This window comes from Rutilus rutilus (genome assembly GCF_951802725.1).
Source record: "Rutilus rutilus genome assembly, chromosome: 5".
NCBI classification, from domain to species: Eukaryota; Metazoa; Chordata; class Actinopteri; order Cypriniformes; family Leuciscidae; genus Rutilus; species Rutilus rutilus.
In genome coordinates, this window is record NC_140213.1 from 45640353 (window position 1) to 45667930 (window position 27578).

General features: G+C 38.0%; 4 protein-coding genes across 6 annotated transcripts in view; 3 read left to right on the forward strand and 1 right to left on the reverse strand.

Annotated features, from left to right (window-relative positions):
* plch1 (phospholipase C, eta 1) overlaps positions 1-7956 on the forward strand; it is a 66442-nt gene extending 58486 nt beyond the window's left edge. The window contains exons 20-24 of one of the 3 annotated variants that reach the window (XM_084409879.1): positions 607-686; positions 1070-1129; positions 2754-3111; positions 4549-4577; positions 4918-7956. In XM_084409879.1, the coding sequence (XP_084266005.1) occupies positions 607-686; positions 1070-1129; positions 2754-3111; positions 4549-4559 (509 nt within the window). In that variant the 3' untranslated portion in view covers positions 4560-4577; positions 4918-7956. The remainder of the gene's footprint in view (positions 1-606; positions 687-1069; positions 1130-2753; positions 3112-4548; positions 4578-4917) is intronic. The other 2 variants (XM_084409880.1, XM_084409878.1) reach the window with 2 other exon arrangements.
* A 1909-nt stretch (positions 7957-9865) lies between these two features.
* LOC311291040 (potassium/sodium hyperpolarization-activated cyclic nucleotide-gated channel 1-like) lies at positions 9866-14500 on the forward strand. The gene is made up of 11 exons (XM_084409881.1): positions 9866-9976; positions 10803-10998; positions 11109-11210; positions 11292-11429; positions 11640-11801; positions 11886-11970; positions 12339-12460; positions 12566-12697; positions 12813-13035; positions 13873-14005; positions 14376-14500. The coding sequence occupies exons 2-11, from the start codon at positions 10822-10824 to the stop codon at positions 14443-14445; spliced, it is 1344 nt and encodes a 447-aa protein (XP_084266007.1). The 5' UTR covers positions 9866-9976; positions 10803-10821; the 3' UTR covers positions 14446-14500.
* A 5009-nt stretch (positions 14501-19509) lies between these two features.
* On the forward strand, positions 19510-22085 carry LOC311291215 (uncharacterized protein). The gene is made up of 3 exons (XM_084410135.1): positions 19510-19687; positions 20774-21385; positions 21563-22085. Exon 2 carries the CDS (start codon positions 20785-20787, stop codon positions 21367-21369), a length of 585 nt encoding a protein of 194 aa, XP_084266261.1. The 5' UTR covers positions 19510-19687; positions 20774-20784; the 3' UTR covers positions 21370-21385; positions 21563-22085.
* On the reverse strand, positions 22076-27165 carry dnaaf4 (dynein axonemal assembly factor 4). Its single transcript, XM_084410134.1, has 9 exons — positions 26941-27165; positions 26660-26807; positions 25517-25647; positions 24816-25053; positions 24566-24696; positions 23905-24014; positions 23037-23190; positions 22865-22970; positions 22076-22303 (listed from the first exon to the last, which is right to left on the reverse strand). Exons 1-9 carry the CDS (start codon positions 27061-27063, stop codon positions 22188-22190), a joined length of 1257 nt encoding a protein of 418 aa, XP_084266260.1. The 5' UTR covers positions 27064-27165; the 3' UTR covers positions 22076-22187.
* Between the last annotated feature and the right edge of the window lie 413 nt (positions 27166-27578).

Sequence of the window (27578 nt, forward strand, 5' to 3'; positions counted from 1 at the left end):
AAATCAATATGCATTTTAATGAATTATTTTGTTTCCCATTAATTACCTAGGCTCTGGCATCTGTCCTGTCACAGTTTCATAATGAGCTGAAAATATTTTATAACTTCTCATAATTACAGAACATTTCTCTAACGTTGTTTTGCACCATTGCTTTGGTGTCAAACTAACTCAAATCTAAAGCGCGATATGGCTTTGTGTCCTTATCAAATGGCAAAAGACTGAGTAAATAAGTATATAGTTTGTTTGCGCACGCACTATGCTCTCACGATCTTCTCAGTGAATGAATGCAGTGCAAGTGCTGTAAGTTTAGTGCGCATCTGGGAACGTAACAGGCATTATTTTCACATTTCCATAATATTTCAGCATTTTTGTGGGAACTGTTGCAATAAGCTCACCTCTGGGACATAAAAGTGATTGTAGTTTAATAAACAACATACTGTACATTCAGTGTGTGTGAACAACAGCAGTCACATAATCAGCTTATTAAATAACTAATATAAGCAGATTAAAAAGATCATGATGATGGAGGATTCAGGGCCATTAGTAAATAGAAAGCCTTTCTTCCATCCCATTTTCAATCATTGCTCCTCTTTCCCATTCCCACAGGATATAGACACGTTTATTTGGAGGGAATGACAGAGGCATCCATTTTTGTCCATATCACAGTGCATGACATCTATGGGAAGGTGAGCTCATGCCTACACACACAGCTGAACCTCATCAGTTTGATAAAGATCCACAGACATTTCCCCTGGGCATGTTACCAATTTAAATTCAACGCTATTTCTTCATACATTTAATAATTCGATTCGTTCCTATTGATAACTAAGGTGCCAGGAATTGTGGAACTGCTTTGATTAAATTAAAAGGTGTAAAAAAAAAGCTGGTTATCATTACAATCTGTTATGCAAGCTGTTGTTTCTGTCCATTTCTACTGCCGTGTAAACAAACGTGACATTTGGTTCTCATTTCCATCTAAAAAAAGGCATCTGAAATAGGAAAATATCTTTATTGATATTTCCCCCCGTTGACATTTTATTGAAGTTCCTCCAACCTTTTTACTTTCCAGTGGAGTCCTTTAGTCCTCAACCCAAGCTATACCATAATGCACTTGCTAGGAGCTAATAAGGTACCCTGGATATGTAGTGCACTGCATGATACTGCATGAGCGTCTACTAATGTGTCGATGTCACATCGTGTTCTTGGCTAGTAAACACTAAGCTGTTGTAAACGTGCAGTTGTATGGATACGTCTTTTACTTTTGTCCCCGTTTTTTGTTTTGCAAGTAATTCTGTTTTGGTCAGTTTTGTCCTTGGTTGTAAAGATGGTTTTGTTGCTTCCAGTGAAATGGTTATATTTTGAAGGCTTGAAATGAGAGATGGTTGAATGATTCAAGAGAATATGCTGCCATCTGTGGGATGCAGTCAGTAATGCAGTAGTTCGCACAGGAGCAGAAGTGCCGTGTCTGTCTTATCACTGTAATCTGTCAAAGATTGTCATTGTGTGATTATATTGAAGTTGACTGTTTGAAATTAACGTGACATTGCATGTATGTATTGTTATTGTCTCTGATTATGGTTTGATTTAACGTGGGACTCAGCAACAATTTGTGTGTGTGTGTGTGAGATAGACTTTTCTCTGAGACTGTACATCTTAATCTGGTTTATCATAAAGACATCCTGGGATTTTCCGAAATATCAAAAGTTTGTAGGTTTTGTAGCAACAACCTCCTCTCCTTAAGAGGAAATGCAAATATATTATTTGTAATTACTATATTTTACTACTAGGGACTTTATGAATCATATGTTACCACCAGGACCAATAAGTCACCATAAAATCATGTTAATTCAAAAAAGAAATTAATACATGTAGGTTGGGATCACACATTTTGCACAAATAATGTAGCCTGGAAATCCAGACCTAAATGTGAAAGATTAATGGTCTGGCGTCGACTAATGAAAATCGGCCAGCTCGAGGGGCGGCACCAAGCATGCATTTGAAAATCTCACTGCACGCAATTGGATAACACTACGACCAATCACAACAAGCCCCATACGCTTAGCTACCAGCGGAGCTAACTGGTAGATTAGACTCTTGCCGTATCCGGTCGGCAAAACAGCAAAAACGCCCTTCTTGCAAAGGAAGGATTCGAGCGGCGTCTTCTGTTCCTCTTTTAGATAAAAAGCCAAGTCTAACTCGTTCATTGTAGCGGCCAAAGCCGTTTCAAACAACTGGAGTTCATCCATAGCCATCTTGCAATGTTTACTAATGACTTCGACGACACAGCGCTGTCGTCATCTCGCCTCTGGCCCGCCTATATCAGATAACCCGATGTGATTGGTGCAGCTCAGATAGAGGGGCATATTTAATGAGCATCATTACTCGACCGCCAGAGTAAACTCGCTGAGCAAATTCAACTTGTGCTCTCGCGAGAACTCTGGATTTCCAGGGTACAAATAATGCATCATATTAGGAATTAAAAAATTATACTGCATTAATCATTCTCTCACTCCAAAAAATTCTGGGTTGTTTCAAACCATGTTTGGATCAAATATGGACCAACCCAACTGTTAGGTTTTAAAAAAAAATTATTAAAAAAATTTAACCCAACGGTAGGGTTCGTCCATATTTGACCCAAACATGGGTTGAAACAACCCGGCATTTTTAGAGTGCATATACATACAATTTTTGCTGTGTCCTAAATTGCTTAGATAATCTTCTGAATTCTCTCTTTATCCCTGTCGGTTTCTCAGGGTCGTCAGTTGCGGGGTTTCAGAGGCTTATTCAACAGAAGCTCCAAGTCCTCAGTGGACACAAATATCGGCGTTCCACCTCGTAAACGATCCATAACCGACCATCTCCTCCGGAGGACTGCCAGCGCTCCTGCCAAGGGCCGCAAAAAAACCAAGATGCCATTGGCTGAAGCTACATATGACAGAAAGCACAGCACTGGGGACTCTCAGTCCACTCATGTTGAGAGGAGAGCGGGGAACAGAAGAGCTCTTCAACACCGCCCAGCATCAATGCCACTGGACAAGCTCCTAAACACTCACCTCAGCCTGTCCACTCCAGACAGGGAAGGGTCTGATCCTGGATCTGACACAATCATTGGTCAGTTGCTTATATAATTCCCTTGACATTCCCTTAGGGACTGTGTCCGGTAACACTTTATTTTACAGTGTCTTTGTTACATATGTTACATGTACTTACCATAGTAATAACATGCAAATGGCCCTCAACCAAATCCTAATCCTACCCTATCCCTATAGTAAGTACATGTAGTTACTTAATATTACACAGTACTTAAATATATAATTATACTGTAACAATGACACCTTAAAATAAAGTTTAACCCTGTGTCCTAATGAATCAGAATGAAAGCTGTTACACAATGCATACATTTATATTGTTATCCCTACCATTATAGCTATAAGGCATAATTAGAGTGGATGTGGACAGTAGCCTGTTCTTCAAATCATTAACACTACAGCACCTTTGTGATTAAGAAAGCTTTCACAATCCTTTCAGAAAAGAAAACTGCACATTTTCAGTGTCTATTATTTAACTTCTATTAATAATTTCACTGTTTATGTAACCTTTTCACATGCTCTCCATTGTTTCACAGTCCTTTTAAAGGGATAGTTCACCCAAAAATTACAATTCTGTCATTAATTATTCCCCCGTGAGACTTTCGTTCATCTTCAGAACACAAATGAAGATCTTTTGGATGAAATTTTAGAGCTTTCTGTCCCTTCATTGACAGCTACGCAACTGAAACTTAGACGCTTCAAAAAGTTCATAGAGATCGTAAAACTAATCAATCTGAGTTAAGCGGTTTAGACCAAACAGATTGAATTTAGGCTTTTATTCACATATAAACATTCATCAACTCACACATCAGTTGTGGTAAACAGAAGCTCAAACATGTTTGCGTGAAGTGCGAGAACCAATGAGGTTCATTCTTGTGTTACGCATCACATTTGAGCTTCAGCAAGAACCAATGAGGTTTGTTCTCGCACATCAAGTAGGTTCGGTTGAGCTTGCGTTTATGTTCACTGATTAATGTTTAAATGTGAATAAAACATTCAGCAAATTTTGACTAAACCACTCAATTCATACGGATTGGTTTTACAATCTCTCTATGATCTTTTTGAAGCATCAGAGTGGTAGTTGCGTAGCTGTCAATGAAAGGCCAGAAAGCTCTCAAATTTCAAGTCTCACGGGTGAATAATTAATGACAGAATTTTCATTTTTGGGTGAACTATCCCTTTAAAGGCCCTTGCACACTGAATTCGGATCAGGTTCGATTTTCTGCATTTTTCGCATCCGTAGCAAGCATTTTGAATGGTGTTTTGACATTTCAGAGCCATCGAATCACGAATACGAAAAAACGCATGCGAAAATTTCGGACTCAGTGTGCAAGGACCTTAAGTATTGCATTTAGTTCTGCTGGTCCCTTTTACGGATTCAGACTTGCACGCATTTCTTTCTTGAATACCTTAACTTGCCTTTGTCTTGTTCTGTCTTTACTGTTGTGCTTCTCTATAGTAGAAAACTGACTAGGAAAACCCCTGCAGGTAAACCACAAGCTATACTCAGGTCGACTCACCCAAAAACATTTCAGTGTTAAGCCATTGCACCAATGTTTCTGAACAACTTTTGTTGTGTTTCATACGAAAAGTAATCCATCAAAGCTTTTGGGAAAAAAATAAAGCTTTTGAAAAAAATTCAATGTTCCCCATGCACCTACACAGTGCCATTATCAAACTTCCTTCTCACCGTCGTACTTGGTGGTACATTTCATTTGTCTGGTGTACAGAGTTTCGTGTTGGAATTTGGTCTGTGAGGATGTTTTTTTAATTTGTGTTTATTGAAGTTACTGACAATCATCTCCTGTAAAAAAAATGTCTTCCACAGATTCCTTCCTCCTTGAGAAACCCAGATCCATCTCAGTGGATCTTCTCTTTGAAACGTCTGCCTTCAAAGAGCCCGATGAACATTCGTTTTCTGCTGACCCCATTCCAGACTGTAACACTGAGCCCAAAGATACAAACGAAACTCCTTACCTGGTCATTGTGGGCAGTAGGGAAAGTCTGAGTGATTCTCACCAAGAACATTCAAGAAGTGGTCTCAACCAGACTGAAGCAGATAAATTATGTTCTTCCAAAGGGCCAAAAGACCACTGGTCAGGTCCCTCAGATCGACGTTATAATGGTGGCTTACAGAGTGAAGGAAGTCAAAGAGAATTTAGCAAGTTGGAAGCTCCTAAAAATAACATTTTAACACCAAAAGCAGCCACGTATTCCACAACCTCCTCTTCTTCCTCTTCTTCAGGTACCGTCACCAAATCGCACCCTCCTAGAATGGATCTGCAAGACTTGAAGAGTCAAGTGTCCCTTCAGGACAGCGCTCTCTCTCGCCTTATTGACGCTGTCTCGCTAGATAACGAGTATGACACCTGTGGCTCAATCTCTGCTTTGATTGGCCAATTTGAGCTCACTTCTGAGCAGAGCACACTACTTCAATCCAACTCACAACCTCTGAAATATTCTCTTCCCCCGTCTGACATCCCTCATCTCAACAACAAGCTTTCCAGCACTCCCCTAAAAGAAGTCATTCGGAAATCTGCGTGCACAACCTCAGAGCTAACCGTGAGACCTTCTAGTCCTGAAACAACCGAACCTGAAGTCTTTACCATCTTGGATGAGGAGGTGCTTTCTCCTGTATCTAAAAACATCTTATTTGACTCTCCTGCGGTCAGCAAGGGATCCTCGCCCATCAGGATGCCTCTAGAATGGTCCGCACGTGGAAATCTAAAGCAAAGCTATAGCCAATCCACTGGTTCCTTCAGGAACTTCGAAGGTTACAGAGAAACCTCATTTAACAGCACAGCTTCAGACCGTTTCTTGCTGTGCCAGGACTCAGTAAGCAGCAGTCTGATGGAGGTGGAGATCAATGTGGACGAGGATCCCTTAGACAACACACTGACCCCTTCGACTCGAGATTTCGCTAGTGTTCAAGGCTTAAACCAGACCTCCCCATATCACGAACCAACACATCTATACAAACCCTCATACCTTCCCTCTCCTGTTCACTCATACTCCACAAACACATCACCCTTTCAAAGACACCAATCTCCACACCAAAATCTGTTCTCTAGCACCTACCTTACTGGCAAATCCCTGCCAAGAAAGTTTACCTGTTATAATGACACCGGGAGATTTCCACTTGGAAGTCACAGAACAGATCAGGCGAGGACTCAGGAGACGAGAGACCCAAACAGCTTGGTCAGCAGGGCAGAGGATTTACACACAAGCTCTTCGTCCTCAGAATGTCTTGCGAAGACTCAAGGCTGCCGAGAGAGGGACTTATACACACCCGTTTCAGACTACGACATGATTTCAGTTGAACTGCAAGAGCCAACTCCACACAGCCAAGCCTTTCCCGTACCTCCTCAGATCCACAACGGACTCTCCCCAGTTGCTTCTTCCAAGTCCAAGAGCCTGGGAGACCTGACCTCCGAGGACATTTCATGCAACTTTCAGAGCAAGTACAAGTCAATCAGCCGAAGTTTCGTCACTCCTGCAATGCGAGACCAAAGACGGATGTGTGGGATGTCCGGTCGTCCTAAATCCACTGATCCCTTAACTGAGCAGCTTCGCAAGCTTGTGACTTTAGAACACGAAGATTATACGCGTCCCCTCCCTTCTTGTTCTCAACCCGCCCCGAAACCTCTTTCAGTGCTCCCTCTGGTTCCTCAGAGCTCTGTCGATGATCATGAAGACCCTCCTCCATTTCTGTCAAGGCGACTGTCATCCCGCAGTCAAAGCCGTGTACGTCATATAGCCAGTCGTGCACGTGAGAGACAGCAGGAGGCCTCCAAACACCAGAGTGCCATGGAAGTAGTACTCCGCAATAAGCCAGTCTCCTCCCAAAATCCTCCTCCAAATAGGCATTCTACAGGCTCTTATATCGCTGGTTACCTGGATCAACTGGGTCCTGAGACCCGAGGCTTGCCTGAAGGATCCTGCACCTCGCTACGCTACGGATACGGATACGGAGATCGCTACTATAACGACGATTCTGTACTCCCTCCTGACTTCTCCAACCCTTCAGAACCTGAGGTCTTCTTCCTGCTTAGGCTTTGACCTTGCATCTCACCTACTGTTTTTGACTGTGCATGTACTTCATGTAGCAGGACACTTCCAGAACTGTGTACATATACCATATAACACTGTCTCCCACATGTGCTGTATCAAACTGATTATTTTATATACATGTGATCCCTGTCATGCTTGAAAAAATATGTTGTTCAAAATGTGTGTTGTCTCAAGGTGAAAAAAAAAAATAACTGTAATGGAAATTTCTTGGAGACATTTTTGTTGTTGTCGGCTTTTTTAAACTACGTGGTACGACAAAGTCATGAAGGGGCTTCTCTTTTTTATTCAGTCTTCCTGCATATTATGTTATTTGTATGTCTGTGTAGTCTGTACATACTATGTTGGTAAATCCTCAGTCAAAGCACTACTTAAATTTTAATTATTGTGATGTTTTTCTTTTGCATGTGAAGCGTGAACATTTTCAGCATGACTATGCACAGACCTGTAGATGCTGTGCTCTGATTTTGCACATGATTCTGTTGTATTGAATGCAATACAGCACATTTACCTGCTTGCTCTGACTTGCTTGCTTACTATTAGTCATGAATTTAAAGAAGTTTGAAACTCTTCTTCATATTCTATGGTTAAAGTTTTATTTTTATAATTGATTTGATACAGAGCAAAAAAAAATTTGTTAGACTTAATATTTAGTTTTCTTTTTAAAGAGACAAAACTTTTCTCTTTTTTTCAATTAATCTGTGCTTAAATGCATCTAGTCTGTTGTTCTTTTTATTGTTGCTCATCCGAGATGAGTGTAAGCATTTTCCTACCAATGCAATAAAATTATGAAATGTTTGCTATGAGGTCAATTTTTTTGTGTGTGTGTGTGGTCTCTCTTATCTGCCCCTCTAATATCTGTATTTTTTATTTTTTTATCTCTCCTCATCACTTTGGTTGCTACATGTTTTGGCATTATCACACTCACAAAAAAGTGAGTTTGACTGGCCATTATGGGACGAATATAGTATCAAAATGATTAACACGTGCAAGCACTATAATCCATGAACTTGATAAATGTTGCAGATATGTTTTACTATTTACAACCAAATGCCTTTCAACTTACGAGTGCAAAATTCTAAATTGAATGAATGTGTGGCAATTTGTACAAATAGAGACATTTTTGTGAATAGGCTACAAATGTTTTCTTTTGTATTAGTATCATAATTTGCGCATACAACAAAGAAGATGTGCGTTTGTGGATCAGGTGACGCGTGCATTCACTGACGTCTTTTCTGAGTCAATCTCATTTGATTCATTTGGATTTTGAGACTTTCTTTTCGCAGTTTTTAAGCATTTCACAACCCACACAAACAAGTACAAATTAATAGGCCTGGTGCTAATTATTATTGTGTGCACATTCTGTACAACTACCCATTTATTAGACAAATTCACAAATATGTGTCTCTACATTTAAACTAATACAATAGCCTACAACTTTTGTGTGCAAAATCCAGAAATGCATGAATGTGCAGCATTTTGTACAAATAGAGACATAGTTGTTAATACAAAACCTCGATTTTGTATTAATGTAGGTCAGAATATGTGCATGCAACAAGTAAGATGTGCATTTGTGGATCAGGTGACACGTGTGCATTCATTGACTCGTTTCTGAGTCGATCCTATTTGTTTCATTTGGATCTTGAGACTTTCATTTCGCCGGTTTAGCCTTCCACGATCCACACACACACACACAGAGAGAGCTGTCTGAGGAAACCCAATATCTCAGAAAACCTGCTACTAGCCTACTAGATGGCAGTAGCTGCTCAAACAGACAACGGCACCGTAATCAAGCGTTCTTTTCTCATATAATACGCTTAATGTGGCTTAAGAAAGTGACATTGAAGCACCAAATTTAGTACACAATATAGGCCTACCTTATCAATAAAGCATACTTTGTAGAGGCAAACTGATTATGAACAACACCCATGTGTATGTGTGTGCGCGCGCGCGTTTGTTAAATGGCTGTCATTGGAGTGTACATAAATTTGTCCACGAAAATGTCTTAAGATTTCAGGATAACTTCTTCATATTTTGCAACAAATCAAACAGTCCAATAAAAACAATCCAGTGAATGAACGAAGTTTAAAAAAAGTGTAATTTGCCGATCACTGCTCGACTGTCACGCGCCGGTTCGCGATCGCGTCATTCTAAAATTCAAACATAAACAAATAACAAATACAACAAACAAAAACAAAAACAAACATAAACAAATACGTGTAATCGTGTCTGCTTTCTGCTCTTACCTGGCAGTTTCTCAGTCTCAGTCGCGATGAAGAGTGAAAACAGCTCAAGTGGTCAGGGAAAAACCACCTGGACGAAACTTATACATCTCAAAGGAAGCCCGAGATCAGTGTGTGTTGAACCATGTGTTGAACAGAACGAGAATGAAGATAAAGATAAACACGAAGCTGAAGGCGAAACCCAGCGCTGGGTCTTGAACCCACGGAGTCACTTCAGGTAACTTAACGTTGACGTTAACAGTGACTACGTTTACATGCAGCCAATATCCGGGTTATGGTCGGGTTAGGGTCACTATTTGGGTTTCTGAAACATTCGGAATAACCCGTTTACATGCGTGAGCAGAGAGAGTTACTCCTGTATACATGGAATTTGTAATCAGTTGGGAATATCCCGATGTAAACGGCGACGCACGGTTAGCGTCAGGACGTACGGACAACCTTAAGACGCAATATGCGTCATTTCCAATTCTTCTTCCTGTATCCAAAGACAACAACAACAGCAGCAGCACCCGGATAATGAATAGTTCGGGGCAGATAGCGATCACCTTTGTTTGCGCTTTCCTTCTCGCTCCAAAAGTGTGTTGCTGTGCTGCGTCTCGCCATGTTTACCTCTACTTCTTGTTTACTTCCGGTATACTGCACGCGGGTTTCTGTATGCGCCGTCTCTACTCAAAAGACCAAGATTCCTTGCGAATAGAACATGCGCAGAACACAAATCAATGTTCCTTTTGATGGGGATATGCCGATACGCGTTTACATGACCAAATATTCGGGTTAGAAAAGGGGTACCCCAGGGGTAATATCCGGGTTTTTAAAAACCGGGATATGAGCATATCCGGGTTTTTGCCGGTGTTTACATGGACGTGCGCGACCGGGTTATTGCTAATATCCCGGTTTTGAACGGGTTATTGGCTGCATGTAAACGTAGTCACAGACTCACTAGCCTGAAACTAACGCTCACCACGGTTATTAAGAGTGAACATGAATGACAGACGATAACTGATTACACTGAACGAATATTTTTTTTGTAATATCATAATAAAATCAAACACAATTTAAATACATATTTCACATTCAAATTTTTAATACACGCGACTAAATGTAAATAAATATAAGTAATATAAAATGTAACGATAAAATTAAAAATGTTACACCTTCAATTGAAATGAATACGTAACGTGTGCTACGAATGATACTATGTAATATGTGGCATGTTTTTTGCATGGTAACGTTAATTCAAGGTATAGAGTCTTCTATGGCATTATCACTATTTATTTTAATAAATACATATGTTGTCATGAGGATGTAATGTCTTCTTATTTCTGTCAATGTGCCATTAATGCCATCACAGAGACAGTGATCTAAAAAGAAATGTTAAAATTTGCCTTTTTCTGTCTTTTAGGAACGTCTATCTTGTGTATATGGTGGTGTTAACATTTGTGAACCTCATAACGATTCCTCTGGACTTGGCATTTTCTGATGATATGCATGGAAGTGCCCGCAAATACTGGGTGGCTTACAATTTATTCTCAGACCTCATGTTTTGTGTTGATGTTGGCTTTAACTTTCGAATGGGCATTTTCAGCGAAGGCGGTCAGGTATGAACATGCCTTCATTGTCTTGTATGTCTATAGTTTAATATTAATTATTGATTATGGCTTTACCTTTCTAAAATACGTTTAAAAAATACATTCCTGTTTCTGTCTAGGTCATCCTTGACCCGAAATTGATTCGAAAGGATTATTTCAGGTCTTGGTTTGTTCCTGATGTGGTGGCTGCATTTCCGGTCGACGTTATCATTGTCATTGTGGTAATTGTATTCATCAGTTAATATCACGCACACTGATCAAATTGTAGAGATGCTTCTTACAGTACAACCAATTCACCACAGGAGCACTTTGACCACGCTGACACCACTTCACTGGTGGTTTCGAAGTTGGTGCGGATACTCATGTTTGTGAGGATTCTCAGCATGATCCGTTTACTCCGTGTGCCAAAGCTTCTGAGATTCTGGTTTGAATTGGAAAGTGTAAGTAAAACTCACCGTCATGTTTATGCAAGACATTTTCAATGGCAATATGTTCATGCTGTACAGTAGAGGAGAACATTTTTGTAGTATTTTCTCACATTTTTCCTCCTCTGTCAAAACACGATAAACCAGCAAGCAACATTTTTGGTTGTATTTTGTACACCCTTACTGTTCTATGGATACTTTATGTTTTATTATCTATCATTTTAGATGTCTGATGTACAGCTTGAAGGAGTCAGGAAGTCATTCAGGGCTGTCTTAGTTTTCCTGATGATGGTCCTCATTTGGCACTGGAACACTTGCGTTCAGTACTTCATCTCTGTGATGGAAGAGTTTCCCCAAGACTGCTGGGTTGTGAAAGAGAAAATTGAGGTATGTCTAATTTTGTATTGCTTATGCATGTGTTTGACATGATGTGTTCAACATGTCTTCCTGTTTTTCTGTTACATTTTGCAGAACGCCTCGATCGGGGAAAAATACTCCTATGCTTCCTTCAGAGCTTTCTCTCAGATGTTCTGGAGATCAGCTGACACACCAACACGTACGCCGCACAACATTCTTTCCACATTGATTTTTTTTTTAGAAATGATAATCAATCTGATAATCAGTCTTTGGTGCAGAAAAATGTCTCCTGAAATCACTTTAATCGGTGGCGTTTGCTAAGGACAGCATCACTTTTACGATCAGGATTTGGGATTTTTTTTTAAACCTGTGATACAAAGTTAGTTGATCCATGATGTGCTGTTACTTTTAAGTGATCAGACATATGATTTCCATCTGCCAGATGAAAACAAAGAAGGCAATGGCTTAGCCTAGCATTGTGGCGTAAGGTTTTGCATGAGCAAACACCACTGAAGAACTGTAAAGGTTTACATTGAACTAAAGTGATTCCCTTTTGTTTGTTTTTAGGTGTGGATGAACGGTGGGTAGCGATCGTAAGTATGGTGACTGGAAATATAATGTGTTTTGCATTGCTTTCTTGCGTGATCACATCATTTGGGAGCATGTCTGCGACTGGCAATGCATACAAGGTACATTTGAGAGTTTTTAAGGAATTTTAAGAGTTAAAATTAAAGCTGTTTAAACAAATAAATACAAGGCGGTTCTGATGATATTATGCCATATCAATATTTCAGATAAACCAGCTACAATCCTCCACATTGTTCCAAAAGCTGCCCAGAGAGTTGCGCCAGCGCACCACTGCCCAGTACAAGTGGCACCGGGAGAAGGAGAACATCCTCAACGTCGTCTCAAAACAGCTCAGAAAGGTTTCTAACTGATTCATAAATATAAACTTCAGATAACACACAATACGGGTTTCTGCTGGTCAAACAATCATTTGGCTCAACAATTTGTAATAGTGCTGTGTTTTCTGTTTCAAAGGACATCATGGCAGAGAGATGCTCCAACCTGATGAACAAAAGCTTGTTTTTGTCGCTTAATAAAGAATTCACCGACGCCATCTTGATGAAGTTGGACAATGAGTTCTTCAATACTGGTGACATCATCATTTGCCAGAATTCTCAACACGACAAAATGTACTTCATTGACTATGGACGGGTGCGGGTGTCCATGGAGGAGCTGTGTGATGGAGATCACTTTGGAGGTGATGTATGAGGAGTTGAGAAGTAGTCGTGTAGAGTAACGGTCTGGTCCACATTGCAGTGCTAGTCAAATTTAGCGCTTTTCAAATACACATTGTTTCAAAGCAGCTTTACAGAAAATCATGCTAATGTTTATAATATCTGAATTTCTGCGTGCCTCTGATAGTCACATTTATCAGATTAGAGCTGGCCAATAATATAGTTTACATTTTGCAACAATACAAGCAATCAGTCTAGATCTGCTATATACATTATGCTGATACTATACCAGAAATGTATAACATTTTGCAATGAAATAAAAAATCAGGGTATCAGACTATTTAATTAGTTTCAGCTGCCTGATTTTTATACATACACACACACACACATAATAGATATATATAATATACTATATATACTGTATGTTAATATATATATATATTTTATATGTTATGTTAAAATATGCTATTTTTAAGAAATATTCAAGAACATTTGGACATCAAAACATGCACACTTAGAGCGGGTGTTTAAACTTTTGCTTTAAATGCAGTTTGTTTCATATGAAAAGGATCCTCTTGTCTGTCGTCACGCTGTCAGTGTCCTCTTTACACCGCAATGTTTTTCACTGAGAAAACAGACGTGTGTGTGAGAGCGTGAGAACAGCGTCAATCACATGAGTTTCACACTCAAAAATGCTCAAAATTAGATTACAGAGCTTGCCAGATCTAGAACATGTTTTCCCAGTTTTGTGTGCAGAATTGATCAGATGGTCAGTCAGATCATCTTTGCTGTGAAACTCCAGTGTGTTTTAAACAACCAGCCTCATACTCGCCAGTTTAAGAGGTTTTGTGTTTCTGCAGAGATCGGCCTCCTGTTTGGTGGAAGACAGTCGGCCACAGTTTCTGCGCTGACCACCTGCAGCCTTTTCACCCTGTCAGTACAAGGGTTTCAGGAGATTGAGGAAGAGTTCCCACATGTGGTGAACGAACTGAGGTGAGCAGCTCAACAGCATAAAAATGATGTAGAAAGTAAGTCTGGAGACATGTTCAGTTCTCTTAGTTAGAACAACAGACACAAAGTGTGGCGATGATAATCTCAGGTGCTGTTGATGTGCTTTATTTAATGTTAAAAGTGTGTAATGTGACTCTGAATATCATTTAGTGCTCCAGCTTTGAAGCTGTAAAAGCAACAGTGGATAATTCACCTCAGATCTGGAAATTAAACACATGCAAACAAGAACGTTCAAACTGTGAACAAACAAGTGTACTCTTTGTAACGGCCTAAGCCTTATGAGTGTTGTATTTGTATTTTGTGTGTATCTGTTTCTGTGCTCTGATTGGTTTCTTTCTCTTCTGTGTGTTAGGCTCCGCCTCTGCGCACCCGTGCCCCGCTGCTCTAATGGCTCCTGTTTAGAAGAGTGTGATACAGACTGAGGAACGCATCGGTGAATCCCGGCTTCATTAACCTGATAATACATGTTTAAATTGCACTTTGTCTCGCGTGTCCTTTATGTTGCTTACCCCTTTTCCAACGAGCATTTTAAAAACAGGGGCTCGTAACATCTTTGACAAAGATTGTTTTAGTAACTCAGTAGCCTATGTATTTTTAATAATGTTTAAATGGTGTAATATTTGTGAATTTGATTATGTAGCGACTTATCCATGTTCTTGCGAGTGCCGTCAAGATTTCTCTCTGGTGCCGTGAACCTAATTCTATTCTCAGGAGATTTTTATACTCTACAATTTATAATCATTTAAATATCGATTGCAAAGGATGGAAATCGACCCAAACAATCTGTAAAATAGTTTAATTTATGTGCCTTATCTATCACATTCTGTGGCTGTTATTGGTCCATCATTACCATCATCAGTAACGAGATTAATATTCTTTATTTACACGTATCAGTTCAGAAGGTGATAAACATCATCATTAATTTATTATTATTTCAGATTTCACCAGTAAAGTGTGTAGATTATCGCTCTTTCAACATGAGTCAGCTCACAAGTAATGCGTTTCATAAGGGTGCATATGACAACATCATAATAATAAATAAAATATATTTATTTCAGTATTTGGCACAAAAGACAGTGTTTGGCAATGAGACAGTGTTACAGGCACTACAGTAAAATAAAGCACTTTGGAAATGATTCTGTAAACTAAACCAAAATGTTCACAGAAGATTTAAAACAAATTCACTTAGAATTCTTTTGTTTTACTTTTGTGAAGTCGAGGGACTGAAGAGATGACATTAGCAGGATCTACTAGCACTTTGCAACCCCTTTTTGAGAAATAAAGTATGAACTTTAACCATAATTTATAGTATAAATGTGGATATTTGATCTAAACAACATTCCAAATCAAATCCCATGATTAAATGAAGTGGCAGTAAAGCTACACGAACCAGTGCAGAAATAATAATAAAACAACCAACAACGTGAATGTCTAAACGAACATACAACATAAATCAACCACTAATCTAAATATGAATACGATAACATCTAAATACTTATTCCGTTTGTCTGACACATCTACAAGACTCGAGATAACACAGTAACACATTTAAAAGTGTTCTACAAATTTGAAGGACGTGCGATTCATCATCCGTCCACTAGAGGAGGACAACCAGCACAAGTTATTAAAGGAACAGTTCACCAATAAATGACAATTCTGTCACAATTAATTCACCCTCATCGTTTCAAGTTCATATCATGTTTTTCTTATTTCTCTTGTTGTTGTTGTTGTTGTTGTTGTTTTTAAGTTAAATGGGTTTCAAATGACGGGGTGAGATAATAATGACAATAATTGTGTAAAGTATCATTTTTAAATGTATTTTTTATCATTTTGTGAGGTGAGGTTTGTACAATACAACACGCTGTATTATATTAGTTTAAATGTAGTGACGCACATTTGTGAATTTGTCTAATAAATGGGTAGTTGTGCAGAATGTGCACACATTAATAATTAGCACCAGGCCTATTAATTTGTAGTTGTTTGTGTGGGTTGTGAAATGCTTAAAAACCGCGAAAGGAAAGTCTCAAAATCCAAATAAATCAAATGTGATTGACTCAGAAAAGACGTCAGTGAATGCACGCGTGTCACCTGATCCACAAACGCACATCTTCTTTGTTGCATGCGCAAATTATGATACTAATACAAAAGAAAACATTTGTATTCACAAAAATGTCTCTATTTGTACAAATTGCTACACATTCATTCAATTTTGAATTTTGCACACGCAAGTTGAAAGGCATTTGGTTGTAGATAGTAAAACATATCTGCAACATTTACCAAGTTCATGGATTATAGTGCTTGCACGTGTTAATCATTTTGATACTATATTCATCCCATAGGCCATGACACATATTTACCTCCTAGAGGCAAACGCACATTTCTTTTAGCAGACACAAAACACTTCAGAATAATGGTCCGTCAAATTAATAGGTAACTGCTGGAAGTAATGCAGGAAACGAGCAGTAGGCTATTACATTAACACTTCAGCTACTATTACCTAATATGGAAACAAGATTAACTAATCAGTAGGAAATATCAAATATAGGACTGAGATAGTTATTTTTTAGGTAATCAATAGGCTAATTACTGAATGAGATTAAGAACTTATAATAATGACGAATTATAAAGAATTACTCATTATCAATCACAATAACGTTATTTTACTCTCAATGTGGTCATAAAATCACTAATTACTCAAGTGTTACCTAGTTAATCTTCAAGAACTAGGCATCTGGAAAATGATTTCAAAGTGGGAAAAACTTCTTTTTTGTCTTTCTTTTTTTTTTACTTTTTTTGTATAAAGAAATTGTGGTACTTTTACTTTTACTCTGGTTGAATAAAAATAAAGCATTCAACTTCGCTGCATTTATTTTTTAACTAAAGTACAAAAAGACATATCCGAGAGGAAGATGCATGGGAGTTGTAGTTTTACTCGGACCTATCCCCTCAGAAGTGTCTTATCATTCTTGAACCCTAAAAACTACATTTCCCATGAACCCCTCTCGGCACAGGGCTAAACCTTTTTTTTTTTCTTTTTTTTTACAGTCAATGGGCTAAACTGGCTAAACGTATCCCGTGAGTGACTTTTTTAAGTGTCTCTCTTTGCGTTGTTGCTGATTAGATTAGATTATTCCAGCATTTACATGTAAACTCCGAGCAAATCTAGTTGATTAAAGTATGAAATGTTTACAACTTTTTATTTATGCTCCCGCGCCGCTGACGTGACCGGTCATTGCCATAGGGACGAAACTACAACACAGGAGTGAAACTACGTCCACTCTCGCTGTAAAACTGGTAAGCTTATATTTACACTTCAAAATACTTTCTTTTTTATCAAATTTATATTTTTCATTGTAATGTAATATTGGAATTGCGCTAGAAAGAATAATGCATAAAATATTCAAAAAATATTGCATTAAAAAAGCTAGATACATGTGCATGGTCAAATAATAAACAGTACAATTTATTTTAAAATACATTACAACAACAAAAAAATGGAGAGACCATTTCCTGGAAGTTTAGAGGGTTAACGTTAAATTTTCTGTATTTATAAATTCTGGTTAATATTACCACTGGTAATTGCATTTAATATATTCTTAAAATCATATTTTAATAACAGCAAAACTAAGGAAAATAAATTGAGTTAAGCAGTGGTCAATGGTTTAAGTTACTAAAAGGATTAACTGGCTATCTGACTGATGATTTACTTTCCTCTGCTTTCCCGCAGTCAGTCATGTCAAATCCCGAGCATCAGTTTCCATGTGCTATTCCTGGGAATCCAGTCTTCTCCTGCATGGTCAAACCAGGATCTCACTCATCAGCTGAAGATCCAGCAATGGCCAGATTTCAGAACCTGATGTTTAAAACTACATCCAGCGAGTACGGGGCTCGATCAGTGACGTTTGAATCCTCGCCCTGTTCCTATCACCCCATATCCCAGACCTTCTCACAGCACCTCGGGTTGTGCGGGATGTACCAGGATAATTCCTTCAACACCCGCTTGGACCACAGCCATGTGTATATCCCAAATTACAAAACTCAATTTAAGGGACAGTGACCAAACACATTTGCATCTCTTTCTTGAGTTGTTTTGTTTTTGTAATTGACCTTTTTAACCATGATGTTGATGGATATGGCTGCAATAAACTTAAAGCTACAAGTGTGTACGAATAAAACATGTCTCCAGCCTAACCAGTCTTAATGTATGGTGTCACATGACAGTAAGTGAACCAGCATAAAACATTACATTTTAATGTAGCATGTGTGCGTATGTATATTTATTAGTGCCGTCAAATCAATTAATCACATCTAACATAAAAGTTTCTAAATGTATGTGTGTGTATACATACGATACATACATACACACATACATGCTGCTTATCAGTCTCTGATGTTGAATGACAAAATAACCTTAGTTCATACACTTTAGTACATAAGTGCATAGTGTATACTGCGTCATTTGGGACACAACTTCTGACATTTCAGCTTGAATTGTGTGAAACATCTGTATAGAGACCAGTATAGAAAGTTCTCCTAGGATAAAACTCTGTAACACTTGGGTCTTTTATAGGTTCATCTTAGATAATTATTGTTATTGTTAGAATTTCTAATTTAACTATCTTAGTCTGCAAGTATATATGGTAGAAGAGGTCTCTTTGTTCTGTAGGACTGTACTGTTCTTCATTATGTGGACCTCTGTGTTCGACTGGAGGAAGTGTTTTCCATTCACTATTGCAAAGCAGTATAAAAATGTATATGTGGTGATCTAAACCAGGAAACTGACCATATATGGACTTGTTATACAGTGTATTTTTCTATTTGATGTAATGTATATTCTTACTGGAGCTCCCCTCATACTCTTACTATATCTTCTGATACAAAGGATTAATAAAGCTGAGCTATTTTGGTCTTTGTCTTTGTATTCAATCTTTGTAGTTTGTAGTCTTTGTTCATTCAAACTGCTAATGGCTGGACAGAAATGAGGCACATGATCATAATTCTAACAGTTAGGATAAATATCTTTGCATCTCCTTTTCTAATCATTTCTTGTACACCCTGTTTAGTCACACGCTCATAATAAGACACGTGCTAGTTATTATCCATAAGGAGCAATAATCATGAATGGAGTTGTTTGTCTCTCTGGACTCTTTTAGCGAACCTGACAGTCTCCTTTCTTTTCTATATGGACTTGTTATTCTAATTGTTGGTTTCAGTCTATGCCCTGTGTGTGTGTGTGTGTGTGTGTGTGTGTGTGTGTGTGTGTGTGTGTGTGTGTGTGTGTGTGTGTGTGTGTGTATACCAGACATCCAATTTTATCTAACAGAGAGTCTCTGCATGAATGATCCACGAATGCAACAACATTTCTCTCCGAAACTTTGGAATATTAAATTGAATTGAATGTGGAGGATTTTAATTGTGACAAGATGATGTACAGGACAAGTGTCCTTTTACTTAACAAAATCAGTGCATACTTTTAGGGCATAAGTAGGCGGTCTTTGTGCTGTATTCCTCAAACACACTTCCGGGTTCGCGTTTTGCACGAACGTCAACACAAAAACTTCACGGTGTGTCGTCGAGTTTCTGTTCATTTCAGACCAAATTCAACTGTCTGAAAGTGTACATCCAGTGCAGCCGCTCAGTATATACACAGGACATCGCTAAACAGTAAGTTTTTAATAATCTGCTTGATAATTTATGATTGAAGCATAACTAGTTTCAGTGATGCATTCCGTTATCATGATGCATTCACGATGATTTGACTGAAGCATTAAAATACCTCCTCAGACTTGCGATTGGAAATTCAGATTATGGATAGTCAGATTGGACTATAAATCCAGTGCTCTGTCATAGACTTGCAAATAATATCCCATGCACTGCTCTTATAGGAAATAACAATAGACAGTAAAAGAGGAAATAACTCATACATGCCTTAAGGGCTTCCGTAAGTAAACAGATTAAACAGGAAATTAGTGATTTGGAGATGCAAACATTATATTAACAGTCCGTTAACCCTTTCCTGATTCCGTAACTTAACTATTCTGATTTGGGAAATCTTTCACAGTACAATTTTTGTTAGTTAACCCTTTCCCGTTTCCTATGCTACTAACTAACTATGCTTCCAACAATACTGCACTAACAACTATGCTAATTACCTACCTAGGCTACAGGAAATAATCTAAATAACTAATTAAATGAATATAAATAAACTTCCAATAGGAAAAACTTCCAATAGGTAGCCACCGTTCATCCTGAAGAGGGCAGCATTCAGACGTTTTTACACCATATTGTAGAATTAAAACACTTTTTACCCAAATGTCGAATCAATTGGAACAGCACTAATAAAGCCCCAGTCTTACTGATCATTAACAAGAAAAAAAATAGTTGTTTTTAGGGTTTAGTTACCCTTTAAATTCACTATTCTGATTTGTGAAAGGTTTCACAGCACAGTTTTGTCAGTTACCGGTAATTGTTTCCTGTTTCCTTCACTTCCCTATTCTTAACCCTTGCTCGAGTCCTTAGCCTAATTCTACTATTGTGATTTGTGAAAGGTTTCACAGTAGTTTATTTTTATTTTTTTCAGTTAGCTAAGCTTACCCTTCCTTGAGTCCTTAACTTCCCTGTTCTGAGTTGTGAAATGGTTCACTGTGCAATTTTGGTCAGACTATACATCTGTTGTAACTCATGATGATAATAATAATAATATATACATTTTCTTAAAAATGAATCTGCAATAAAACAAATTTCTTGTAGAATTGCTCACCATGGTTCATAAAGGAGAGCAAGAAGAACAGAAAGCGAAGAAAAGGAGGAAGACACTGAAAAAGAAGCCTCATTATTGCTCAAAGTGTGGGATGACCTTCAGCGTGAAAACACGGTTCACGCGACACATGCGCATTCACACCGGAGACAAGCCCTACCAGTGCCAGCACTGTGACATGTGCTTCAGATCGCAAGAGAATCTGTCCGAACACGCGCGCAAACACACCGACGACAGACCTCATCACTGCTCTCAGTGCGGCAAGGGCTTTGTACGACCAGGAAGACTTGAAATCCACTTGAGAATCCACACCGGAGAAAAGCCGCATCACTGCGCTCAGTGTGAGAAGAGCTTCAAGAGCGCGGAGGAGCTGCAGAGCCACACACGCACACACACGGTAGAAAGATGTCACCACTGCTCTCAGTGCGAGAGGAGCTTCAGGAGAAGCGGTCAGCTGATCAGACACATGCGGATACACACCGGAGAGAAACCCCACAGGTGCACGCAGTGTGAGAAGCGCTACTCGCGGGCAGAACACCTCAGGGACCATCAGATCAGAGCTCACCAAAACAACACACAGATCCACTGAGAGACACCACACACACGTGAGCCACTCGCCTTTCACACATCAGAACTGTGCACTGCCTAAAACTGTCCTGTGAAACCTTTCACAAATCACAATAGTAAAGTTCGGCACTCACGGAAGGGTTAAATGTTCTTAAAACATGGGGGATGCAAACTGTTTACTAGCACACTTGTGTTTATTTCCTGTTTCTCAACAGATGTCAGATTGGCAGAGCTTAGACGAGGACGTGGATGAAGAGTGGTGGGAGACGGCATACAAGTTGTTTGATTTTGAATCATTCTGAATTATAAATGAAGAAATTATTATGAATAATTAACATTATTATTATTATGAAATGATTATGGATTCTGCTGAGACACACTTGTAAAATGAAAGTTGCATCACTATAATAGTATGTATGGTTATTCTGTTGGCATCTTCTAATTGAAAATGATTTGAAAGCATTTACGGTGTAGAGACCGAATATACGAGACAGTGTTATGGCTTTCATGTTTTGTTGAAGAAAATGTTTATTCTTTTTCTTCATATTATATATCCATCAGTTAATCATTTACTTTTCATTTGCATCCATAGACTATTAACTCAAGATTAAGGTCTTGTTTTGTTGTTATATACAGCAAATTATGTCCATTATTGTGCATATTTGATGAATATGGTTGCAGTAAACCGTTACTGGGAAGACAAATACTGTCAAGAATAAAACCGTTTCTTTGGCCTAACCAGTCTTTCTGTGTGGTTTCATATTAAAAACAACGTGTTTATGTTCATTTCTGCATTGATCACAGCTGTACCCATAATCCTAGTCGGCATGCTGTGGATTTTTATGAGCTGGATGGTGACGTGTTGCCCTGTATGATCTCACGAATCTTGTCTGTATCAGTTCGCAGGGCTTCATTTCGTGGGTCGATTTCTAGAGCAGCTTGATAGTCCAGAAGACCTAAAAAACATCAGATTGATTTAATAGTGACATACTGTTACACTCCACTTCAGGAGTTTCCCAAGTAGAAATTAAAAATGCAAAAATACTGAGTTTGAATTACATTTGCATGGAAGTAGCAAAAAGGATGCAGAGATGTGCTTAAATTTTGAATTTTAATTTAATTTGAATTAAAATCATTAAAAAATGGCCAGGGAACCCAGAATGCTCTAATTAACAGGTGTTAATGTGAATATTCAATTTAGTGAAGTCTTATTTTGATTAAGATTTATTCTGATATCTGAAAATGATGGACATTTTGTTCTGCTGTATGGCATAATTAATGATGGACAACACTGAACACACTATACATTTCATAATCATAACCGAGGCCAATTCATTTCAAATTGCAGCTCATGACCTGACTGGAAGCCAAATGTAATATTTTTTCAATCCTAAAGAGAGCATCAGTTTTTTTTTTTTTTTTTTTGCTGATTAAAGTGATGTCAGTGCATAGACTTCGCACACACATTTATAGAACTCTGTATGTTTATGACTGCAGAGACTGATGTGCTCCAGTACCTTCCACATAGAGCTGTAGTTCACAGAACGCTGTTCCTCGCCTCACGTGAGCCTTCAGTCGAGCAGCAGCGTTTGCAGAGACCGCAGGCGTCAGCAACTCAAGGGCCTGAGAAGGAGAGAAGGAAATCAGTCCGCTGTATGAAAATGTCATTTAAAAGAGGAAGAAACTGACCTGAGAGCTGTCCTCAATGGCTTTGTGAAGGTTTCTCAGTTTGAGATGACAGGCCGCTCGATTAGAAAATAAAGCCGGGATCTTCCTGTTGAGTTTTATGGCGAGATTATAAGCGTTGACAGCGGCCTGGAAGTTTCCTGCCATGAACAATTTACTGCAGGAAAAGGAAAAAACAAAGTAGGTGATTATGGTATTTAATACTATCTTTCTTTAAAACAAATGACACTTGCTTAGAAATGTAATCTAATGCAATGACATTCAGACATTTGTAAGTGTGACTGGTCAAAATGTTTGGATCAGTAAGATTTTTTGGATACTTTTGGAAAAATGTATACTTTTATTCAGCATGGACGCATTAAATTGATCAAAAGTGACAGTAAAGACATTTAAAATGTTACAAAAGATTCTATTTCAAATAAACAATGTTCTTTTGAACTTTCTATTCATCAATTTGGTTCAAATGTATCTGCAAAAAATCTGAAAAAGCACGACTGTTTTCAACATTGATAATTAAAAACGTTTCTTGATCATCAAATCAGCATATTAGAATGATTTCTGAAGGATCATGTGACACTGAAGCCTGGAGTAATGATGCTGAAAATTCAGCTTTGATCACAGGAATAAATTACATTTTACTTTATATTCAAATTGAAAACAGTTATTTTATATTGTAATAATATTTAACATTTTTACTGATTTTTGATCATAGAAATGCAGACATCTTTCAAGAACATTAAAATATCTAAACTTGTGATCAGCAGTGTATATATAAAAGCAAATAAACTGATGGAAGAGAATTATATGTTGATTTATGATCTGTTTGGTCTGTGACCCATCGTCCTCTCTGAGTGTGACCTGTGACACTCACTCGCCCTTCTCTTTCAGCCAGTCTGGGTTTCTCTCTTCCTCGCTCAGGTCTTCCAGTTCAGCCAGATCCGTGTCCACTGCTCTCCTGGCCTCCGCTTGCTTCTTCAGCCACTGCTCACACACACACACACACACACACGGACATGATATGTGTATTAGGGATGCATCGATATGAACATTTTGGCTGATACAGAAAACCGATAATTCTTTATATTTTAAAGCCGATAACCGATATATTGGCCGATAAATCTAAATACAAATTTTGATATAATTTTTAAGAGCCTGATTATAAAAACAAACGTCTCACCATTAAAAGCCACATCCAAAACACACAATTATAATGTTTTTATTATAATTTTATGTAGCATATATGACAAACTTGCGCTGCACATGTTCCACTGAACTGTGTTTTCCTTTTTTCCAATCATATTTCAAGCAGTTCAAAAGCATCATGTTGAACAGTGCGCATCTGAAGAGTCTCAGCTGAAGCAAATAATCCATTATATATTGGCTTTAATATATCAGTCAAATTTTCTTATCAGGCCGATAACATTAAAAGTTAACCAATATCGGCCGATATATCGTTGCTTCCCTAATGTGTGTGATCCTCAACATTACAGAATGGATTTAGTGCTGATCTCTATGGTTAAAGCAGATCTGACCTCTTCCTCCTCCGGCACGCGAGACTCTCTGAGCGCGGTGGGAAACACTCGTGGAGTGAAGCTGATCTTAATACAGCCAGCTGATCTGGGAACAGGCAGATCTTTAGGCTTCGGTTTGATGCTTCTCTGCCCTAGCAAGGAAATATGGCAAATATATTTTGACTTCTGCTTTCTGATATGAAGAGCCGAACATCATGAAGAACAGTGAACATCAGATCTGCTCTGGATCTGAGAATGAAAGCTTGTGTACCAGATGTAGTGCTGCTGGTATTGTGCAGTGGTGTGATTGCAGGAGTAACGTTTGCACGCTCTGTTCTCTGATAAACCGGCTTGTTGTCGCGCTTGCCGGCTCCTTGCAGCTTTTGCCGCTTCTCCTTTTCTTCTGCTGTTTTCCTCTGCGTTTCTCTCCAGAAATCCAGTTCTGCCGTGGCTCTCGCACACTCTTCATCCTTACTCTTCTGAATCCTGTCCCGCTCCTCGTTCTCAAGCTGAAACACAGGCAGAGAGTTCAGCAGCAAACTAATAATGATCCAGACAACATTCAGATACAGCAGAAAAAGATCTGTGCTTAATAATATACAGAAAATAAACTGTATATATGCATTAATTCAAAATAGGGTAGATTAAAAAATACACTAAATCAAATCATTTATACATATTGGTAGTATTTGTTGTATTTCCTTTAATTTATTATGATTATTACACAAAAGACAAACAAACACTGACTAGGCATGAATTATTATACTAGGAATTATAATTAGGGGGAAATGTGCATGGAATTAATCTTCATTTATCACTGATTTAATCATTATTTATGCAAAATATAAAATAATGCAAGATTAAAATGACAATAAAACACCAGAACCTTATATTCTGACTCCAATGTGAGAATGTTAACATATCAACTAAGCCATAAAACCAGTAAATCTGAGAGCAAAAATGAATCTCGACCTTCATCATGGTTTCCAGCGCATATTTCTTCTCCTGCTGAATCCTGGAGGCTTTGGCTTTAGACTTTTCTGCTTCTTTCTCCTGAACTTTGAGAATTGCTCGTTCTCGAACCTGCTTCTGTTCCTCTTTATCTGTGGAACAAACATATACGCTTTTATACTTTTTATATACTGTATGTCTCAAATACAACCCCATACAAAAAAAATAAGTTTACTTCAAGTTAATTTTATTAAGTATACATAAGTTCAAGTATATTTTAAGTATACTTTATGTAGCAAGTACACTAACATCAATGTACTAGTAGTATACTTATAAGTGTACTATTTCGATACAACTTGAGATCAAATTGCCCCAGTTTTTAGTGTATAAAAGTATACTTTTAATTATACTTTAAGTGTAACAGTAGTAGTACACAACTAGTTTACAAATAAGTTTTTCATTTGTACAAGTGAACTTATAGGTATACTGATATACTAGTCAAATACTTGTAAAAAAAAAATTTGTTTATGAAAGTGCACTTTTTCTTTTTAAGTATACTCTCAATCTCAGTACACTACTAGATTACTAGTTCTATATACTGCAAATATACTTGTAAATTTTCTTTAACTGAACATAACATCATACTTATAATTTACTATTTATATATTTTATTTTATTACTTTAAGTATACTATGTTCCTATTTACGTATTCATTTTTATACTTGAAATATATCTTTCATTGTACTTTAACTCTTTTTTACAATACACAAAAGAAATGTCTGCGTTTAAAAACATTCACATACTCAGAATTAGGAAAATATCTCTTGATTATAAATCAATATTTTCAAACAATGTAAGACAGTATGCAAAACTACTTGAAAAAAGTATTAATAGGCTACTCAATCAAAAGAGTAAACACAACTACAAGCCAAGTATACTTAGAATACTTAATTTATATTTTTAAGTATATCTCGATCAAAAGATTGAGTACATGATGTATAGGCCAAATATACTTAGACTTTTCTGTCAGTAATAAGTCAAGTAGCCTATACTTTTATAAAAAGTATATAAAAAGTACACTTTCTTATTTTTAGTTTAAAAGAAGTATACTAGTGGACATCATGAGTATATTTCTATGTAATGAAAGAATGAAAGCTCTCCTACCAATGTTTGTAAAGAGCTGCTCCCAGAATTCCTCTCTCCTCTTCTGCAGTGTGAAAACTGCAACACCGTTCCCAATCCTGGCTTCACTTTTCTCCTCATTTATCGGCTCAAATAAGAAAACTTCAAACAGAAACGGGGGGAAACTCACCTGTGCAACAGTTCAAGACACATGAAGCGAGTAACAGTTACATTAGACAGACCGTGGCGTGTTTCTCCAGTTAACGTTACACACATGACTATGGCATGTTAAAGTTACACAGTCTATGTAAGTTAATGCTGACCTTCAGATACTCATCCGTGCAGATGACATGGACATTAGTGGTCTTCGCTCCTTTTAAAGGGACGCTGATATAAACTGTGCTCTGGTTTTGAGTCCATGTTTGATCTCTCACTATCAGCGGCATGTCTGACTGACTCTCCTGAGAGAGAGACGTAAATACTGGTTGCTACGACGTGGCTGTGGTTGCTAAGGGGCGGAGCGATCGATGGCGGTCTATCATTTCCGCTTTCCACCAGTCAGTCGCTTTAGTGCTTTAGCCGTCCGCCATATTGGAACGGTCAAAGCCGGTCCGTGGTTAGAGAGACGCATGTATGAATATCTATATCTGAAATAGACTTCAGCAGATGATTTTGCTAAACTAACACAAAACAAGACAAACGTGACATTAAAAATTACCACAGTAAAAAAAAAAAAAAAATAAATAAATAAATAAAAATGCCATTGTAAAAACGTATAATATTGGGTTAATACATATAAAAACACAAACCAACACATACTCACCTGTGAAATGGTATCCATTTCTTCGGGAATTTAAATCTCAGCGGTTTCACATGTTGTGGCATCATTGATTCTTACTGTGAGTGACGACACGCTAACCGTTCCAAGATGGCGGACGCGTCGACGTGTCAGAGCAGTCTA

What these genes read in the sequence shown, in the direction of transcription:
- LOC311291040 (XM_084409881.1), top strand. Translation starts at nt 10,822, where the DNA reads ATGGTGGTGTTAACATTTGTGAACCTCATAACGATTCCTCTGGACTTG. An exon ending in ACGTTATCATTGTCATTGTG is followed by an intron (nt 11,211 to 11,291) that starts GTAATTGTATTC and finishes AATTCACCACAG; the next exon opens with GAGCACTTTGACCACGCTGA. An exon ending in TCTCAAAACAGCTCAGAAAG is followed by an intron (nt 12,698 to 12,812) that starts GTTTCTAACTGA and finishes TCTGTTTCAAAG; the next exon opens with GACATCATGGCAGAGAGATG.
- dnaaf4 (XM_084410134.1), bottom strand. Translation starts at nt 27,063, where the DNA reads ATGCCGCTGATAGTGAGAGATCAAACATGGACTCAAAACCAGAGCACA. An exon ending in CGCTGGAAACCATGATGAAG is followed by an intron (nt 25,054 to 25,516) that starts GTCGAGATTCAT and finishes CCTGTGTTTCAG; the next exon opens with CTTGAGAACGAGGAGCGGGA. An exon ending in GCGTGCCGGAGGAGGAAGAG is followed by an intron (nt 24,015 to 24,565) that starts GTCAGATCTGCT and finishes GTGTGTGAGCAG; the next exon opens with TGGCTGAAGAAGCAAGCGGA.
- LOC311291215 (XM_084410135.1), top strand. Translation starts at nt 20,785, where the DNA reads ATGGTTCATAAAGGAGAGCAAGAAGAACAGAAAGCGAAGAAAAGGAGG.